This window comes from Ursus arctos, unplaced genomic scaffold, assembly GCF_023065955.2.
Source record: "Ursus arctos isolate Adak ecotype North America unplaced genomic scaffold, UrsArc2.0 scaffold_2, whole genome shotgun sequence".
Lineage (NCBI taxonomy): Eukaryota > Metazoa > Chordata > Mammalia > Carnivora > Ursidae > Ursus > Ursus arctos.
In genome coordinates this window covers 97,050,550-97,070,904 of record NW_026622874.1, presented here as the reverse complement: position 1 = coordinate 97,070,904, position 20,355 = coordinate 97,050,550, and the positions used below count along the sequence as shown (strand labels likewise).

Genomic DNA, 20,355 nt, shown 5'->3' with positions numbered 1-20,355 from the left:
TTTTGGTGGAGAAATGGTATAGGGAAAGGGGGGGGGGACACCTCTGCGGAATGCTGTCTGTAGGGGATGGTGGGGGCCTGTGCTGAGATGGAAGGCAGGCATTTGGGTAGATTTAGGAAAAGTGAGGGTTAGCTTTACAATAGCCAAAATCCAGGCTAGTGGGAGAAAAGTACCTGGATTGCTAGTTGGATGAGAAGGGAAGTGGAACTTCAGCTGAGGGCGTTGAATGCCACCATAATGTGTTTGATCTGAGAGTAGCACCCACTAGATGCAGTCTGGCAAGGAGCATATGTCGGACTCCTGGGTGCAAGATAAGAGTGATCACCGAGGGTTCCTTGTGTTCCAGCTTGTGACCCTGGCCAAGTAATCTCCCCCAACTGTGAAGCTGGGGAAGATGTTCTGCTGCCCCTGTTGCTGAAGAGACTATAGAATTTGCATCTGTTAAGCACCCTCTTTGAGAAGGGAAACTGAAATGAGAACCGTGCATCTCCCATATGGAATGAAAAAGAGAATTACGAAAAAATCAGTTAGATCTAAAATATTTTTGTTTATTTCAGGTGCTATGCTGTAAAATGCCTTGGTCTGTGTTGCTTTAAATTGGCACACTTTGGGGACGCCTGGATGGCTCAGTCAGTTAAGTGGCTGCCTTCGGCTTAGGTCATCATCTCAGGGTCCTGGGATCAAGCCCCTCGCCCCATGTCATGTCGGGACTCCCTGCTCATCGGGGAGTCTGCTTCTCCCTCTGCCTGCCGCTCCCCCTGCTTGTGCTCTCTCTCCCTGTCTCTCTCTCTCAAATACATAAAGAAAATCTTTAAAAAATAAACAAGTGAATAAATAAGTTGGCACGCTTTTGAACTAAAGAAAGAGATTTGGCTAGGTGATGAAGCGAGATGAAAGGGAGGCCTCCAGTCTAAACAGCCAAGCTCTGCCTTTTTTTCCTAATGGCAGATTCCTCTGTGGTGTTTGCCTTCAATGAAATGCAAAAAGATAAGGGCCATCTTAATGTCAAATCAGTTTATTATAGTGCCTGGCTTCACCCACCTAAATCCTGAAACTTTATATTTTATTAGATTTTATTTATTTGAGACAGAGGGAGAACATGGGGGTGGGGAGAGAGGCAGAGGGAGAGGGAGAAGCAGACTCCCCACTGAGCAGGGAGCCCCACAGGGGGCTCGATCCCAGGATTCTGGGATCATGAACTGAGCCACCCAAACTCCCCTGGAGTGATGGTTCATAAACTGCGTTTATTGTTAATTATCAGACAATATGGGCCTCAAAATGAATTTATTGCATTCAGAATTACTTTCTGCCATGAGCTAAGTTTTTCCGTCTACCAAACCTAGCAGCTTGTCAGGTCATCAATGACCTGCATGTTGCTGAATCCACTGGTCCATTATCTTATGTGGCCTGTCAGCGGCATATGTCACAGCTGGTCACTCTCTCCTCCAGGAAATGCTTTCTTCACCTAGTTTCCAGGACACCGTACTCCCTGGGTTTTCTCCTACCTCACCAGCTGCTCCTTCTGAGTCCTTTGCTGGTTCCTTCCTTCTTCCTTAACTCATAGGACTCAGTCCTTCCAGACCGTTCCATTGTAACAGAAGGGACTGCACAGGCTATGAGCCCCACTGCTAGACATTCCTATCTCAGCTTAGCCACTGCTTCCTTTGGAAAACCTTAGTCTCCCCAAGGTCATATTGGCTATGCCTCCTTGGGGCTCCACCAAATCCTGTACATGTTCCCCATTTAGCACTGGGCACACTATTTTGCTCATCTTGTTTGCTTTCCACACGAAACTATGAGCTGCTCAGCGCGATATTCCGTGATGCAGCTAGTATTCCAACAGCCTATCAAGTCTTCTTGATCCACCTTTTATTGCTGAGGACTTTTCCATGGTATGGATGTGCCATTTTGTTTAACCATTCATCCATCGAGAGGCACCTGGGTGTTTCCAGTTCGGGGCTAGTACAAACAAAACTGCTAAGACATTCATGAACAGGATTTTCAATGCCTTTGAGTGCTCTTGCTGGGTCATATGTATGCTGGTTAATTTTAGAAGAAACTGCCGAACTATTTTCCAGAGTGGCTGGACCATGTAACATCCCCACAGGCAGTGTGTGAGACATTCAGTTTCCTTGCATTCTCTTCAATACTTGGTATCAAGTCAAGACTTTTTCTTATAGACATACTAATAGGCGTGTGATGGTACCTCGTCATGGCTTTAATTTGCGTTTCCTTAATGGCTAACAGTGTTGACTATCTCATGTGGTTACTTGCCATCCTTATACCCTCTTTGCCAAAGTGTTTGTTCAAGACTTTTGCCCATTTTCTAATCAGGTTGTTTGTTTTCTAACTCTTGAGTTTAGAGAGTTCTATTCTGGATACAAGTCCTTTGTCTGATAAGTAATTTGCAAATGTTTTCTCCCAGTCTATGGCTTCTCTTTTCATTCTCTGAATGTGGTCTTTCACAGAGTGAAAGTTTTTTATTTTTCCCTTTTCCCCCTGCATTATGAGATAGAATTGATAAAATATCATTTTTTTCTTTAATAGATTGTGCTTTTCCTGTTGTCTTAAGAACTCTTCACCTGACCCTATGTTCATGAAGATTTTCTTTCTATTTTTCTTCTGAAAGTTTCATAATTTTACATTTTTATTTAGACCTCTGATCCATTTTGTGTTAATTTTTTTGCGTAGGGCTAAGGTTCAATTCTTTGCCTTTTTATCAAATTGTTTCAGCACCACTTGCTGAAAAGACTTATTCTTTCCCCTTCCAACTGCTTTTGCACCTTTGTCTGGATATATTTGTGTGAATAGATTTCTGGGTTCTCTCTTCCAATTTATTGATTTGTGTGTCTATCCCTTGGCAAATACCATACTGTCTTGATGCTGTGTTTATGTAGTAGTAAGTCTTAAAATCAGGTAGTGTCATTCCAACTTTTTCAAAATTGCTTCAGCTTCCCTTGCCCTTCCATATTAACTTTACGATAAAGTTGTCTATAACTATAAAGATTCTTGCTAGGATTTTCATAGGAATTGACTTAAACCCAGAGTTCGGTTTGTAGAGAATTGGTATCTTTACTATGTTCAGTCTTCCAATACATGGACATATGGACATCTCTCCATTAATTTAGATCTTCTTTGAGTTCTTCATCAGGATTTTGTAGTTTTTAGCATACGGATTCTATACGTTTGTCAGACTTACACCTAAATATTTCTCCCTCTTTCTGCTTCCCCCCTCACCTCCTGTATATCCCCCCATTGTAAATGGTATTGTATTTTACATTTGGGTTTCCAATCGTTTATTGACAGTGTATATAAGTACAGTTGATTTTTGTATGTTAATCTTGTATCCTGTTAAACTTGCTAAACTCATTTATTAATTATATGAGTTCTTTGTAGATTCCTTGGGACTTTTTATGTATGCAGTCATATATCTGCAAGTAGAGACAGTTTTATTTCTTCCTCTCCAATGTTTCCTTTGCTTTATTGCACTGTATCCTTTCCTTGCCTTATTGAACTGGCTGGGACCTTAACCACGAGAGAGAGTTCCTGATTTTAAGAGAAAAATGTCTAGTGTTACACCATTATGATTATAGCTGTAGGGTTTCTGTAGATGTTCTTTTTTTTTTCTTTTTTAAGATTTTATTTATTTATTTGACAGAGACAGAGAGCACAATCAGGGGAAACAGCAGAGGGAGAGGGAGAAGCAGGCTCCCCACCGAGCAGGGAGCTTGACATGGGGCTCTGGGCTCAATCCCAGGACCCTGAGATCATGACCTAAGGCAAAGGCAGACACTTAACCGACTGAGCCACCCAGGCACCCCTCTATAGATGTTCTTTATCAGGTTGAGAAAGTTCCTTCTATTCTTTGCCGAGAGTTTACTAAATTATGGTGAATGTTTTTTTTCTGCATTGGTTGGTATAAGCATATACATTGTCTTGTTTAGTCTGTTAATATGGTAAATGAGAGTGATTTTCTTATATTGAACCAGTCTGGCATCTTTGGAGTAAACTCTACTTGGTCATGGTTCATGATTCTTTTTATATATACTGCTGGATTCAGTTTGCTAGAATTTTGTTGAGGATTTTTACATCTTTGTTCATGAGAAATTTTGGTCTGTAGTTTTTGTTTGTGTAGTCTTTGTCTGGTTTTGGTCTCATAAAACTAGTTAGGAAATGTTCCTTCCTCTTCTATAGAGAAGAGATTGTGTAGCATTTGTGTTCTTTTTTTTTTTTTTTTGGTAGAGTTCACCACTGAAACCATGTGGACCTAGATATTTCTTTTTTTAAAGGTTTTTTTTTTTAATTTGTTTTTTAACTATGAATTTTGCAAGTAATTCAAGTAATTACTTGAATAGTTACAAGAGTATTCAGATGATCTGGTTCATCTCAGGTAAGTTCTGTAGGTTGTGGTTGTCTAGGAAATTGCTTCATTTCATCTAAATTGCTGAATTTATATTTATAGTTATTTGTACAGGTATACCTTATTTTATTGTACTTTGTAGATATTGCAGTTTTTACAAATTGAAGGTTTGTGGCAACCCTGTCAGCACCACTTTTCCAACGGCATTTGTTTACTTCTTTCTTTTTTAAAGATTTTATTTATTGGGGCACCTGGGTGGCTCAGCCAGTTGAGCATCTGTCTTCAGTTCAAGTTATGATCCCAGGGTCTTGGGATCGAGTATCAGGCTCCCTGCTCTGCTTCTCCCTCTCCTTCTGCCTGCTGCTCCCCCTGCTTGTGCTCTCTCCGTCAAATGAATGAATAAAATCTTAAAAGAAATAAAAATAAAAGTCTATTTTGTTTTAAAAAAGATTGTATTTATTTATTTGAGGGAAAGAGGGTGCCTGCACAAGCAGGGGGTGGAGCAGAGGGAGAGGGAGAAGCAGGCTCTCCACTCATCAGGGAAGCCCCACGAGGATGTGGGGCTCAATCCCAGGACCCTGAGATTATGCCCTGAGCAGAAGGCAGATACTTAACTGACTGAGCCGCCCAGGCGCCCTGCATTCGCCCACTTCTGGGTCTGTGTGTCATTTGGGTAATTCTCTTGATGTTTCAAACTTCTTGTATTTGTTACGGTGACCTGTAATCAGTGATTACAACTCACTGAAAGCTCAGAGGATGATTAGCATTTTTCAGCAATAAAGTATTTTGAAATTAAGATGTACTTGTCCTTCGACATAATGCCACCGCAAACTTAATAGACTACAGTATGATATAAACATAAATTTTATATGTACTAGGAAACCAAAAAAATTTGACTCCCTTTATGGTGATATTCACTTTATTGCAATGGTTTGGAACCCAGCCCACACATGTCTAAGGCGTGCCTGCATTATTCTCTAGGTATCTTCTGCATATGAGGATCTTTAGTGCTATCCTGCTCTCGTTTCTGGTAATCATAATTTGAGTCTTCCTTCTTTTTAAGATTTTTGTTTTTAAGTGATTTCTATACCCAACGTGGGCTCAAACTAACAACCCCCCATCAAGACTTGCATGCTCTACCCAGCCAGCCAGGCACCTCCAGTTTTCCTTGTCTTGTTCTTGCTTTTTTGTCGGGCTTGCTAGATGCTTATCAACTTTATTGATCTTTTAAAAAAACCACCTTTTATGTTGAGTTTCTCTGTTGTTTTTGTGTTCAGTTTTATTGGGTTTTGTTCTTTATTATTTCCTCACTTCTCTTCCCTTTGGCTTTATGTGGCTCTTCATTTTCTAGTTCCTTGAGGTGGAAGCTTAGATTACGCTTCCATTCTTTTAAAAATACCCTTCAGTGTTTCCAGAATACTCCTTGGTTCCCTGAAGAACTTCTGTTTATCCATCAAAACTCAGCTCAAGTGTCACTTTTGAGGCAGAATAGGGTTGGGGCCATTTTTTTCCTCCTCACCCCCCACATAAACCCCCAAACTTGTGATTAATGAAAGAATCTGAAGCTAAAAGGAGAACTACAGGATTTAAATGGCGCTGGGAGAGAAGTTCTCAGGAACCTGACCCCTTTCCAACCTCCAGTCAAATGAGGTCATAAAATGCGAACTCACATACTGGGTTTCACAGTTGCGAAAAAGGAATTATCATCCCCATTTTGAGTGTTGGGGCAACTCAAGCAGAGAGTAGTTCTAGGTTCCCAATGCGGTTCTAACCCATTTTTGAAGGGAACTCTCCAGAAGCGATACCAATCTGGCCAGTTACTAGCCCTTGGAAGCCACAAACCCCCAGGCGCCGTCCCACCCTGCCCGCCAGGAGGCGCACTTCCCTGCTGGGGTGGGCAGAGGCCGATGAGCTAGCTGGTGGGTAAAGGGTGAGGGGTGTGGGTGGGTCAGCGTGCTCTGCGGGGAGCCCTGAAGGCTGGATCTATGGCTCATAGTTTGGGTCCCCAAGGGCTGACTTGGGGGTCGGCCCTTGCAAGAGATAGTTGGGAGGGACGGGTCCCCGTGTCCTAAAGGGGACACCAGAGGCGGCGTCTTCTGCCGAGGGTCCGGCCTCGCCACTCAATTCCCCACTCAGTCTATGGGCAGCAGGGACCTTGGGCGGGAGATCGGCTCTGCCAACTCTGCCATGCCTCCTCTGAGCAGAGGAACTGCGATAGACGCGGGAGTCCAGACTCGCCTTCAGGTCCCTTCACCTTCTCTTGAACCCTCGGCCCTCCCGACTGTGTTTGTGAGCCCCTACCCCAAATCCTCCACGCTCCTAGAAGAGTCTCCTCTCTCCCTTTGGACCCCTCCGTGGGCCAAGAATTTGGACTGGCCTAGGAAAGCTGACCCTCCCGGGCTTTGACTTAGTACACGCCTCCTGCCTCCGCGCCCCGCTTGCGTGGCGTACACATGGTGGAGCCGAGCTCCCATCGCTCTCGCGTTACTTAGACACATCGTACGGTCGCGCGAGCGCCCAGAGGGGCGGGGAGAACGGAGGCCGGGAAGGCGATTCGTGGATCGCGGGGGTCGGGCGCGCGTGCGTACTGCGCAGCCCTTTCAGGAGCCCAGACCCGTCAGGGAGGCCGCGATCTCGCGATCCTGTAGCACGCCGCTTTTCTTCTCTTCCTGGGTCCTTCGTGTCCCGTGCCCCGCGCTCAGGCCGGGCCGGTGGGCGCAGCACTTGAGTGGCTCGGCCGGGAGCGGGCCGCGTGCTCGGGGAAAGCACAGTGGACTGGAGAGTGTAGGCGCGGGGGAAGGTGGTGGTGGAGGGACCTGAGGTTGGGGGCGATGTCCTGAATGAATAGGAACTGGGGTTGAGGGAGATCCGGGAGCTTGAGGTGAGTGGGAGGGGACTGAGGCTGGAAGGCAGGAGGGGAGTTGAGTGCGCCCCCTCCTGTCTGCACCTTTTGGGCTGGAAAGCGGGTAGGAAAGGCAACGAAGTCGCTTGTCACCTCTCTCTGATCTCCTCCCTTCCCCGCGTCAGGACACACAGCATGGCGGAAAACCGAGAGCCCCGCGGGGCCGTCGAGGGTGAGCTGGACCCGGTGGAGTATACCCTTCGGAAGCGGCTCCCCCACCGCCTGCCCCGGAGGCCCAATGACATTTATGTCAACATGAAGACTGACTTTAAGGCCCAGCTGGCCCGCTGCCAAAAGCTTCTGGACGGAGGGGCTCGGGGTCAGAATTCATGCAGTGAGATCTACATTCATGGCCTGGGCCTGGCCATCAACCGTGCCATCAACATTGCCCTACAGCTCCAGGCGGGCAGCTTCGGGTCCTTGCAGGTGGCTGCCAATACCTCCACCGTGGAGCTTGTGGATGAGCTGGAACCAGAGACTGATACACGCGAGCCACTGACCCGCATCCGCAACAACTCGGCCATCCACATCCGTGTCTTCAGGGTTACACCCAAGTAATGGAAATGAGGATGGCCACCTTATCCACCCACCCCCACATTACTAGGCTCAGATATGGCCCTTCTTGTACTGGGTACAGTCATGGACCTCCTACCAGAGCCACGTAAGAAAAAGCCTGTTCCCTTACAGCCCGCAGGACTCTGAATTGAGAGGGAGAGTATTGTCTTGTCGGGCCCAAGCAGTGGGTCTTCCCGGGTCTTTGTGGTCTGTAACCATTGTCCTAGACAATAAAAACTACCACGTTGTGTTAGTATGCAGCCACCCCACTCTCCCGTGTAAATTCTGTAGGTACGAGGAAAGGGAGAGTAGGAACCTTTACAAGTATTTACGTACAGGAGGGAACCCCAAGTGTTTCCTGCCTTTGCAGAGAGCATAGGTAGCACTACAGTGTAACAAAACAAACTTTAGTACACGCAAAAGCCTGCAAATCCCAGTGTTTGCTTTACATTTTTTTGTACACTCAGGAAGCATCAGGCTTTTTGGTGGCGGTTCCCAGGAGAGGAAGGTGAGAATTTAAGGGTGAAGGGAGCAAAGACTGGGACCTCCTTTGTGTCGGGCTCTGTGATAGGGACTAACACACTGCTTCATCTGATTCCTGGTCCTGCTGGGCCCAAGTGGTTCCAAGCAGCTGTGGTCCAGAGCCCTTTAGACCCTCCTGGGTGGGCTGCTCTAGTGGGAAGGGAGAGCCTCCTGCCTGAATTACCAGGCACACAGGTAATAAGTATTTTTTGTTTGGATATTTGTAAGGGGATCTGATTTCTCATGTTTATCAAGCTAGAGTCATCTAAAGCAGTATTTATCAAAGTGGGTGGTGATCCATTTGTGGGTCTCGAAATCAATTTACTGGGTCCTAGCCTTTTAAAACGTTCTTTCTCCTTACAGAAACAAGACCTGAAATGGTAATGTTTTGTTGGTGCTTTTTAGTTACAGATAATGTATGTGTTACACATGTGCTAGTTACAATATAAATTGGGTTTTTTACTGTTGATCAAAGTCACCAGAGTTTGAAAGCCTCTGATCTAACAGTAACAGAATTTTACTGTAGTTTGCTTGCAGGCAGTTAAGTTTAGGGTCTGAAAATCAGGTTTCTCATTTATCAAAGTCCCTCCCTCCGGCTTGGGCATTCCTGTCGAGGGACTTGGATACGGGGGTGATGATGACTGCCAGCAACTCCAGAAAGTAGACTCCTTACAGGAGGACTAGTGCTTCATTCAAACAAACATGCTGAGTGCCTACTGGGGGCCAAGGCCCGGGTTGGGCCCTGAGGATACAAAATCGGTTCAAAAGCCCCTACCTTCAAGGAGCTCCCCCATTTCATTGGGAAGGTAGATATACCCGTTTTTGTGAGTGAGTGAGATGAGTTATGTAAGAAGTGAGAGTAGCCCTGACTTGGAAATGTGGAGAGTGAGATGGCTAACTTCCAGGTTGGGTCCAAAATGGCTTCACCTTTGACCTTGGGTATTGAAGGATGAATAGGAGTTTGCCAGGCAAAGAGAAGAGAGGACCTATCTGGCAGACGGGTCAGAATGTGCGAAGGGGATTCATGAATAGGCAGGGTGTGTTGTGGGACTCGGGTCACTCAGGGTAGCTAGAAAGCAGGAGGCACTGGGGAGACTTAAGGGAGATGAGATGAAAGACATTTCTCTCAGACAACCCCCCACCCTCCCTACTGCCCACCTCGTCCCCCTGTCAGCCTTGACTGCAAGGCTCCCTTGCCCCGGAGCCCCCCAGTAGCAGAATGGGGAGCCAACAGAGAGCTCGCTGGAACTATGTGTCCCCCGGCACGTATGTGTTCTTGTCTCTCTGTGCTCCTGGCCTGGGCCCAGCTGAGGTGGTGGCAAGCAGCCCTTTTGCATTTGGTTTGTTTTGGCAGCTACCTCTCCCAGCCTAATTGTTGTTGTTTCTACTCCATTCCTCTCACTGCTTGCCAGTGGGGCTTCCCTCAGTGGCAGGTCTGCGGAAACAGCCCCTAGACATCGCAGCTGAAGGAAGAGAGGGTCCGGGAGCTCACCCTTCTGTGTGTGGGCAGGTAGGGGGCGTGGGGAAGGCTCTTGCATCTCCTGGAGTCCAGGCACGGTGGGCAGGGCAGGGAACTCCGATAGGGAGGCCAACAGCTGACTCTGAAGCGTCTTCCAACAGGGCTGGGGATAGGGGCAGAAGGTGTGTCCAAATGCAGCGCCCCCCTCCCTTCTTTTTACTCAACAGCGACAGAAGCCACAGTGAGTTTGAAGTGACCTCCAACTTCAAAACCAGATCCGCAGAGGCCAGAGTGGAAATGCTTTGTTTTGGAGGAGGATGCAGACGTCCGCTCATCCTCTGTAGCATTACCGAGCACGCGTTAGCTGTAGGCATCTGTGTTAAGCGCCTGGCCTTCCCAGAAAGGTATAAACCAGTCCTCTAAAGTCAACAGGGAGTAAGACAGATTTAAAAAAGACAAATAATTGGCGTAGTGCTTGGAACTGTCCCTGGCATTAGTACAGGTTCCATAAGCCGTAATGTGAGCCATTTTGCGAAGAAATGGTTTCGGGCCTCTTCGTGGGAACCGGGAGAGGGGAAGAAAGGTGATTTGTGTGTGTGTGGTTTACACGGCCAGGCTACTAGTTCTGTTAGCTTTTCCATTTGTGGCTTGCCCAGCATGGAAGAAGACAGGCCCTTAGGACACATGAACTGGTTTGGATGGGGTGATGAGCTTCCTACAAAGGGCCTTGTACTGTCTCAGGTGAGTTCCTGGTGTTTGGTCAGGAGTTGGCAGAAGAATGGCGTGTTCTGTAAACCCTTGAACCTCTGGAGAAGTTGGACTAGAAGTCTGTGCTCAATATAGTTCCTCAGGCAGCAGATGTCCAACTACATGGAGGGCTGGGGTGAAGTGAAGGTGATCCCACCAAGAAAGATGTCTGGACATGGCCATTTAAGATCCTGCCTTCTTGGGGCGCTTGGATGGCTCAGTCAGTTACGTGTCTGCCTTGGGCTCGGGTCGTGATCCTGGGGGCTCGGGTCGTGATCCTGGAGTCCCGGGATCGAGCCCCACGTCGGGCTCCCTGCTCAGTGGGGAGTCTGCTTCTCCCTCTGCCCCTCACCCTGCTCATGCTGTCTCTCTCAAATAAATAAATAAAACCTTAAAAAAAAAAAAAAAAGACTGCCTTCCTAATGGCATTATGGGTGCTTTTCATTCATGTGTTTTGGTTTAGCCATATTTTCTTTCTTTTTGTTTTTTCAAAGATTTTATTTATTCAACAGAGATAGAGACAGCCAGCGAGAGAGGGAACACAAGCAGGGGGAGTGGGAGAGGAAGAAGCAGGCTCATAGCGGAAGAGCCTGATGTGGGGCTCGATCCCATAACGCCGGGATCACGCCCTGAGCCGAAGGCAGACGCTCAACCGCTGTGCCACCCAGGCGCCCCAGCAATATTTTCTAGTTTTCAATGATCATGGATCATTTTTGTAATAAAACAATTTTTTTTTTTTTTTTTTTTACAAAGCTTGTTCCTTTGTTCTGTTTTCTAGGTGGGGTGATCAGGGGAGTTAGTTATCAAACCGATGAGGTAATCTCAAGAAGTGATTTCATTGCCCAATCCAGTAACTAATATCACTGCGTGGACAGATGCACAAGAGGACAGCCTGCTGTCCGCTCTATAACAAGCCTCTGCTCCCTTGAGAAACACCAAATGTCTTGCCACTGCAAGCCGAGGGTGGACCTTCGCTTTCATGGCACCTCCTAGATCCTTTCCAGTTCAGTCTGTGAATTTTGTTTGCTACAAGAAAAATATACTTTCCTGAAAGTATTAAACTCATTTGCTGGTTCATGAAACGGGACAGGAGCAGAAAGGCTCCCTTACATATAGGTCAGGGGATGCCTATGGGGTCCAGCAATAGGTTCTCAATATTTGTTGGTTCTCAGTGAACCATGAACCGTTTGGGAAAATACTCGCTAAATCTGGATGCTTACGAGTATGTCTAAGGCTTCTATAAACTTCCCTTGAGGAGATCTTGGCCTATATTCTTCTAAGTAGAAAGAGCCTATAGTCTTGATACCTGCATCTTAACCCACCAGCAATCCCACGGTGACTCCATTTCACTCGGTTGTGTTCAGGGACAAGTTTCTCCACAGTGCAGTCAGCGCGTATACCCAGAGATACCTCCGTCCACACCCCAGTATTCTCGTGATGTCTTCCGGTGAGTTGCTCGGCGGGGCGGCTACAACGGCAGAGATAAGGTGCCATGAACCTGTGCTCACCTCCCCAGAGGGAATAAGGAGGGTGCTGGAGGAAGTCTGGAGAATATGCTGGAGATGTGGTCTCTAGGCCTCCAAAGTGAGGATAAGTAGGAGGGACACTAAAGCAGAGTTAGAACAACCAGCATTATTGATTACCCTACTCCCGGTGTTACATAACCCACGACAGCCCTGGGAAGCAATTACTATCATCTGCCAGGCTCAGAAGTCAAGTCACCAGTCCAAGCCGGCTCCGAGTGAATGGCAGAGCTCAGGCCACTAATCTGGGCTGCCTTGTTTACAGGACAACCCCCTTTAAGCTGCTGGGCCACAGAGCCAATGCCTATTGAGACAAGACACCTGGATGTCCAGTTCTACTAGCTACTTTATGGCCCAGCAGGCAGCCTTGCCTCAGTTTCTCCAAATTGGCCTTTGGACAGGACTTTCTTTGGTTCTCCAGCAGGAATCTGTTCTCCAGCATTCTTGCTCCCTTCCCAACTCCGCAAGGGCCAGGAAGCCCTCCCCCACCACACCCTCCACAGTCCCTGGCCACCTCACTTCCCAGCACAGAAGGTCTTGTGGGCCGCTGGCTGAACTCTCCAGCCAAGCTGAGAGCCACTGCAGAGAGGCCCAGAGCCCCCCCTCCCTCCGTCCCCAATACGAATCCAGGCAGCTGGGGCTTCGTGCTGTCTTGGGGTCTGGGGCAGCTCAGGGGAGCTGTAAATTTGCTTCTCCTTGGACTTTCAGTCTGAATGGGCTGCCAGGAACAGAGCCTGCCTCCACCCCCGCCATCCTCCTGTCACACCCATCCCTTTTCAGACCCTGCCTCAGTGGCTGCTGCTCAGAAGTGGATGGAGGCTTCACAGGCCCTCCAGATCCCAAAGCCAGGTTGTCCCGGCTGGCTCCAGCAAGCATTCAGAGGATGAGCGGCTCACACTTCCCCACTCTAGGTCTCCCATTCTCTGGCTGAGGTGTCTGGAGTGGAGGCACCACCTAATACCTGCCACACCTAACCATAAATAGAAAACATGCTGCGTCCCTGGGGGTACCAAGGCGAATGAGAGCGCCATACACTGTCGTCTGCTCTTTTTGGTCAACAAGGCACCTGTGCTGCATGACGCCAGACAGTACCGTTCCCAGCGAGTCTGTGTGAATGGCGCCTCCTGGAGTTGTGCAGTGCTCCATCTTGAAAGCTGTGCATAGTGGCCCAGCCGGCAGGAGGCCTGAGCCTCGTCCATAAATGATGGCAGTGCAGAAGAAGGAGACAACTTTCTGCGGGGGAATCAGGGAAGGCTTCATAGAGGAGGTTAAGGCTTGGGTTTGGGCTCTGAAGAATGGGGAGGGGGAGAGATAGCATAAGAAGGTGATGCAGGTGGAAAGCACAGAGTGAGCAAAAGGCAGGAAGCATCTAACCGAGTTCATGTGATGGAAGGAATGGGAATGAGCAAAGTGGGAGAACAGGCTGGAGAGGTAGGTGGATGGCAGAGCAGAGAGGGTCTTAGTTCTGGGGCAACTGGGAGCCACAGCGGGCTCCTGCTCAGGGACGTGACACGAACAAGTATATTCAATGGGAAAGTTAGTGGGGATTGACTGGAGAGGTCAGGGAGGAGACCCTCTGCAGTGGCCAGCACCATGCCGGAGGGACACAAGGAGGCAGATGGAGAGGGCACTGGCAGGGGGTGGTAGATGTTAGAGGGGGAGCCCCAAGGAGCTTCCTGTTTTTTCTCTGGTTTTCAGGGTTCCGTGATATCAAGGGCACATAGCTGGACCCTGCTGGGCAGTAGCAAGGAGCACCTGGGTTGAAGTTGGCCCCCAAACCAGGCTCTGCCCTTTGGTAAGATTACTACAGCTTACGGGGTGGGTGTGGGGTGGACCAAGATCCTCTCTTGCACCTTCTCTCCCAAGCTGCGATCAGAGGGCTCTCTCCAAAAGTCCCAGATGAGCCAGCAGCAGCCCCGTCCAGCAGGCCCCAGCACCTGGGCGCTGGTGCTTATGGCCCATCTCCCCTCCTCCCTGGAAGGGAGGGGTGAAGGCAGGCCTCCAACAAGCTGCTATGAGGGAAGCAGTAGGTCCCACAGCCCATAAGGCTCCTCCTCTCCTCCGTCTCCTCAGGCGGTGTCTACCCCCCCATCTGTCCCTGGCCCCCTCTCCATGGTCAGGTCAGGGCAGTGACGCAGGAGTCAGGGGATCGGACAGCAGAGGCTGGGGGGGTGGGTGGGAGGCCGGGACAGAACGCATGTGTGGACGTGTGTGGACGTGAGTGTGCGTGTGCTTCTCCCACAGCTGGGATCTGGGAGGGAAGCGGAACCGGGCTCTGAAGGCCAAGCAGGGCTGGGAAGCTGCCTGGGTGCTGAGAGGGAAACTGGGACCAGAGGCACGGCAGGATGTGCGGACTGGGAGTCAGTATGCCAGGACTGAGGAGGGACTCCAGAGCAGGCTGGAGGTGTGCGGACGGCAGGGGGGCAGGATCCGTGCAAGTCAGGCCCTCGTGCCTTCCCACGGGAAGCACGCCAGCCTCTGCGTCCTGCCTCTCCCTCTCCTGACACCCTCTCTAATCATGCCCTCCCCACCTCACAGTTCCTTCCCTCGCCTCCACCCGCCTTTATTCAAGTCATCCTCCCCACGGCTTCCCTGACTGCTCCATCTAAACCCATCTAAACCCGCAGCCTCTTCCAACACTCCTGGTCCCTCCCACCCCTGCTCTCTGCTCTCCTTGGTCCTTTATTGCCATGGGAGATCCTCTTTTATTCATTTTTGTGTTGGTCGTCCCCCTCGCCACTAGAACGTCAGCTCCACCAGGGCAGGCCCCCTTTGTTTCATTCTACCCCCAGGTCCCCGGCCACAATTAGTACTCATATATACTTCTTAGATGAATATTCATTTCTCCAATGAATGAATGAGTGCTTCCCACTCTTTACACTCTTTCCTTTCTTTAAAAATTTTTAAAGATTTATTTATTTTAGAGACAGCGGGTGCCCGCGCACATTTGGGGGAGGGTCAGAGGGAGAGAATCTTTCCAGCAGACTCCCTGCTGAGCGCGGGGACCATGCGAGGCTCCATCTCACGACCCACCCACGAGATCACGACCTGAGCTGAAACCAAGAGCTGGACGCTCACCGACTGAGCTACCTGGGCACCCCAAATCCACATCTTAAGAGTGGCATTCAAGGCCCTTCACAACCTGACTGCTCCCTAACAGCCCTCTGGCCTGGTCTCCTCCACCTTTGCAGTCCACACCCTCCATCCCAACACACCTGACCCCCCTGACCCCCCTTCCCCTTGCTGATCTAGCTTCAGCCTCACCTCACGTCTCTTCCTACTGAAATCCTACTGGCCCTTCAAGGTTGAGCTCATGTCACCTTCTGCATCAAATCTTCCTCTATTCCCCCAGCTAACAGTGAGCTCTGCCTCTTCCAAACTCTTCGTGCTGGGCTCTGAACACTCCGGTCCTCACGCACTGCCCCGTGTACCTATCTTATCTCTGTTGTAAGCTACAAACTCCAGGAGGCAGGAGCTAGCTCTCAAACACATCTTTTTGTCTTGCAAAGCGTGTAGGCAGCTGACTTGCACAAAAGCGGCACTGATCATGCGCATAAAATATCTTTAATCTCATGGAACTGAGAAGGAAGTGAGGGAAGATACATAACCACCTGTATTTGTAGGACTTTGAACTAGGACATCATCATCCCCATTTGGCGGGTCAGGGCACTGAGGCTCAGGACTGGGACCACCTTCCACGGTTTGAGAGGCCAGCCAGCCTCAGACTCCGGCTCTAGGGGGCTTGCCCTGCTGCTTCCTAGAAGCCCCTGGGGCTTAGATGCAAATCTGAACCACCATCAGTCAGGGGGATAGCTCTGTTTTAGAGTTCTAACAAATTTTGCCACACAGGTAACCTATATCACAGGTCAAAACCAAAAATAACAAAAAACAAAAAGGATGTCAGAGTGCATGCGTGTCCTGCATAACATGTGCCCAGTGCCCTAAAAGTTCAATTTCTGGGTTTCCCGAGTCCTAGAAAAGTAAAGAGTGGGGAGAGAAGACCCCCAAATTTCTTACTCCGTGTGCCCCCATCAAATTCCTCAACACCAACAACACTGGTTTCTAGAACAAGTACTGGGATTGAGAAGGAAGGCAACTTGCCTTGCCTCTGCCAGCACCTTCCCGGCTTCCAAAGCTAGCTCCGTCGCAGGAATCAGCGCTCCCAGCCCTGAATCCCCGCCCAAGACCGGGACGCGCCCCCCCCCCGGGTGGGGGTAGCGTCGGGGTCCCCAGCCTTTCCCAGAATGGTACTCCTCCCGCGGATGCGCACCCAGCCGCGCCTCCCAGAACCCGGGGTCGGCCGGGCAGACCGGTGCCACGCTCCGCGCCTGCAGCCGCTCTGCTCCCGCCCCGGTGAGCCCCCGACCCAGGCGTCCTGCCCCGGTCTGACCCCTCTGGCCCTTACCTCTGGCGACCCCTCACGCACACAGCCTGCCCCCCACCCCCACACACGCACGCACACATGCTGATAACAGCCCCGACCCCCGGCCGAGCCGCAGTCCCCGGGCCAACCCCGGCCAGTCGCCGCGCCCCACTCCTCGCGGACCCTGACCAAGAGCCTTGCGCTCGCTCTGTGCGACCCCGGCTCGGCGGCCCCTGGACGGTGGCCCCCTCCTTCGGGCCCTGGGGACAGCCCTGCCCCACCGCGCTTCCCGGGATGAGGGCTCTGGGCAAGGGCGCCGGCCGAGCCCCTGGTCGCTGAGGGGCCGGGGGAGGTGCGGAGATGGGGGCGTGCGGTGAGTACTCGCCGGCCGGAGGAGCCCCCGCCCGCCCGGGCCCCTGTTTGAGCAGGAATTTACCGCTGGAGCTAGTGGCCCCGAGGTGGCTGGGTTCAAGGACCGACAACTTGCCAAGGACCCCGGAAGGGCAAGGGGGGTGGGGCAGCTTCCACGTGCCGGCAGGGTTTAGGGAGTCCCCGGGAAAGGTGAAATCTGACCTGGACACGGAGAGTCGGTTTGGGGGTTCGGGGAGAAGAGGGGCTGCTACGTGCGTGAGGAGAAAGCTGATACCTGGATCTTGGAGCAATCACCGGGATCTGCGAGAGGGGAAGCCTCTGTCACACAGGGATTGAAGTTTGGCCGGGAGAAGTGGATGCCGGTAGTTTGAGGGGGTGGGGTGTGCGCTCGGCAGCGGGATTGAATGAAGGCAAAGGAGGCAGAACCTGAGCGCTGGGAAGGTGGGGGTCGGGAGCGCCTCGCTGGGGGCAGAGGAGCGGAACGTGTGAACCGGCCCCTCCAAACCCACACACTCAGTCTGGCACTCTTTTCTAGAATGTCCTGCCCTGCTGCTTCTGCTGTCCTTGCTGCTGCTTCCTCTGGGCCTCCCAGTCCTGGGCGCCCCCCCTCGCCTCATTTGTGACAGCCGAGTCCTGGAGAGGTACATCCTGGAGGCCAGGGAGGCCGAAAATGTCACGGTGAGGCCCCCTCCCCAGGACATTCCACAGAACTCACTCTCAGGAGTCCAGGGTTATCCTCCAAGATTCAGGAACCTGAGTCCCTTCCTGGCACTTGGTTCAGGGGTGGAGGTGGGAAGCCAGAGCCCCCAGTAAAAGTGATGCAAGTGGTAGTCCCCGATGCAAACCTGGAAGCTAGGTAAGGGGCAAAGGTGGAGGGAGCTTTTGGGAAGACTGACACCCCCCCCCACCCCCACACCCTGGGTCGTGCATTTCAGATGGGCTGTGCTCAAGGCTGCAGCTTCAGCGAGAATATCACCGTCCCAGACACCAAGGTTAATTTCTACACCTGGAAGAGGATGGACGTGAGTTTATTTTTTCCTTCTCGTTGGGGAGTCTCATTTTGGGAACCTGATGGGGTGGGAGGGAGAACGACAGAAGAAGATGAGGGCTGAACGCAATATGTTCATTCATTTGTCCTTCGTTCATTCATTCATTCATTCATTCATTCATTCAACACAACTGATTCCAAGCCTTCACTTTGCTCAGCTTGGTGCTTGGGGCTGCTGAGAGGGAGGGGCTGGCTTAGGCTGCTGACTCCAAGTCTCCGTTTCCTTTAGGTCGGGCAGCAGGCCGTGGAAGTCTGGCAGGGCCTGGCCCTGCTCTCAGAAGCCATCCTGCGGGGCCAGGCCCTGTTGGCCAACTCCTCGCAGCTGTCTGAGACCCTGCGGTTGCACGTGGACAAAGCCATCAGCAGCCTGCGCAGCCTCACCTCCCTGCTTCGGGCGCTGGGAGCCCAGGTGGGTAGGAGCCTCCCTCACACTGCCGTCTGAAGGGTCCTGCCAAGAAGTACTGAGGCTCTCCTCATCCCCGCTCCAATTCTGTGCCGAATCCCATCTCCCTCCAGGGACCCCTGCACTGCGGTAACTTTCTGTTCTCTCCTTGGCAGAAGGAGGCCATCTCCCTTCCAGAGGAAGCCTCTGCTGCTCCACTCCGAACATTCACTGTTGATACTTTGTGCAAACTTTTCCGAATCTACTCCAATTTCCTGCGGGGAAAGCTGACGCTGTACACAGGGGAGGCCTGCAGGAGAGGGGACAGGTGACCAGGTGCTCCTGCCCTGGGCACATCCACCACTTCACTCACCACCACCGCCCGTGCCACGCCTCTGCACCACCACTCCTGACCCCTGTTGAGGGGTGAGCAGCTCAGCACCAGCCTGTCCCACGGACACTCCACAGCCAGGGGTGACATCTCAAGGGCCAGAGGAACTGTTCAGAGCTCAACTCAGATCTAAGGATGTCACAGGGCCAGCCTGAGGCCCCGAAGCAGGAGGAATTCGGAGGAAGTCAGCTTAAACTTGGGGACAGAGCCTTGCTGGGGAGACACCAAAACTCACCGTGGTGCCCTGCTGAACGGTGATGCCAGGACAAGCTAGAGGGCAGAGACCACTTTTTGCACCTATCAGGCAGGGACAGGAGGGACTGGAGAATTTAGGTGGCAAGCCATGAATTCTCCAGGTCTCATGGAGACTCCCATGACAGCAAGAGCCCACTGGACCAAGGGTGGTGGGAGCCATGAAGATGGGATGGGGGCTGGCCCCTGGCTCTCATTGGGACCAAGTTTTGTGTATTTTTCAATCTCACTGGCAAGAACTGAAACCACAACATGGCTCTTGACTTTTCTGTTTTCCTGGGAGCCCCCTACTTCCCTGGCCCTGCTCCCACCCTGGCAGCAGGCCACAGTCCTGGGAAACTAGAGGTGGAGGGGGTCGGGCCCTACGTGCTGCCTCGCATGGCCTGTCTGACCTCTTGACCCCACTGGGCCTGAGGCCAAAGCTCTGCCCACGCTGGTCAATAAGGTGGTTCCATTCAAGGCTATTCCTCAGTAGGCAGCTGGCAACCCTCTTCAGTGAGCTACAGCTGCCATCAAGGAAACAGGAACCCCTCTGGGGGCTGGTGGCAGCTTCCGGTTCTGGCCACTGGACCCTTATTATTTCTTCCTTCTTCTCCGTGGTGCTTCTGGCTAAAGCCACATTCCCGCATCAGCCTTTGCTACCTCTAAATCCAGCTGACCCCTTTCCTTGCCTGGGGATGCTCACCATTACTGCTCTCTCCTGGAACTTGCAGAAGGAGCCATGTTCCCCAACAGGGGTCTCACTGAGCACTCACTCCCGTGCCCAGGGCTATTCTAGATGGTTCGCTCACATGACCTCATTTTATTCCTTACACAACGCTATGAGAAAGTTTCCACTGTCATTCTCATGGAACAGATGAAGAAATAACTGCCCAAAGCCAAGACAGCAGGAACCCCCAGTGCCCCAGTTTTTACCCCCTCCCTCTTCTGCTTATCCTTCCTCATAATCCTTACCTGCTCCCTGCTCCCCTGGGATGGGGAACACAGAACAAACTAACTCAGCTTCTGCTCTCCAGCCCTACTTCTAATTCTACCCATTACTCCAACAATCCATCTCAAATTCCTTCCCAGAAATAACACTTCAGCTGCAAAGTACCCCCTGAGAGACCTGCGAGGACAGCAAAGCGTGTCACAGGGCTGTATGGGGATCCCAGTCCTGGCCATTATCATATCTGTGGGGATCAGTCTTTCTGCTCATATCACAAAACGTAGAGAACTCAGCCTGCACCCCTGAAAATATGCAAAAGAGAGAATTTCTGCAATCTGCAGCTGGGCAAATTATGGGTAGGTTGGGGGATTGGAGGGTATTTGCCAAGTATATGTGTGTGCTGGGGGCAGGGGTGAAGCCTGGTAGGAGGAATCAACAGAGAGGCGGACCCAAAGGAGAATTTTCACCATGGCCAATCCAGCTCCTGGGGTACAGTGCCCTCTTCAGGCCCTACTGGGAAATGTTAGAGAAATCTACACACGAAAGAACTT

At 51.1% G+C, this 20,355-nt stretch overlaps 2 protein-coding genes across 2 annotated transcripts; both read left to right on the top strand.

Annotated features, from left to right (window-relative positions):
• The first annotated feature begins 6,911 nt into the window (after positions 1–6,911).
• Positions 6,912–10,954, top strand: POP7 (POP7 homolog, ribonuclease P/MRP subunit). The gene is made up of 2 exons (XM_026516109.4): positions 6,912–7,144; positions 7,388–10,954. Exon 2 carries the CDS (start codon positions 7,398–7,400, stop codon positions 7,818–7,820), a length of 423 nt encoding a protein of 140 aa, XP_026371894.1. The 5' UTR covers positions 6,912–7,144; positions 7,388–7,397; the 3' UTR covers positions 7,821–10,954.
• A 769-nt stretch (positions 10,955–11,723) lies between these two features.
• Positions 11,724–19,136, top strand: EPO (erythropoietin). Its single transcript, XM_057315126.1, is given in 7 exon segments — positions 11,724–11,767; positions 14,313–14,472; positions 17,276–17,303; positions 17,306–17,481; positions 17,739–17,825; positions 18,081–18,260; positions 18,410–19,136. Coding segments are annotated over 7 exon segments (831 nt in total). The 3' UTR covers positions 18,566–19,136.
• The last annotated feature ends 1,219 nt before the right edge of the window (positions 19,137–20,355 follow it).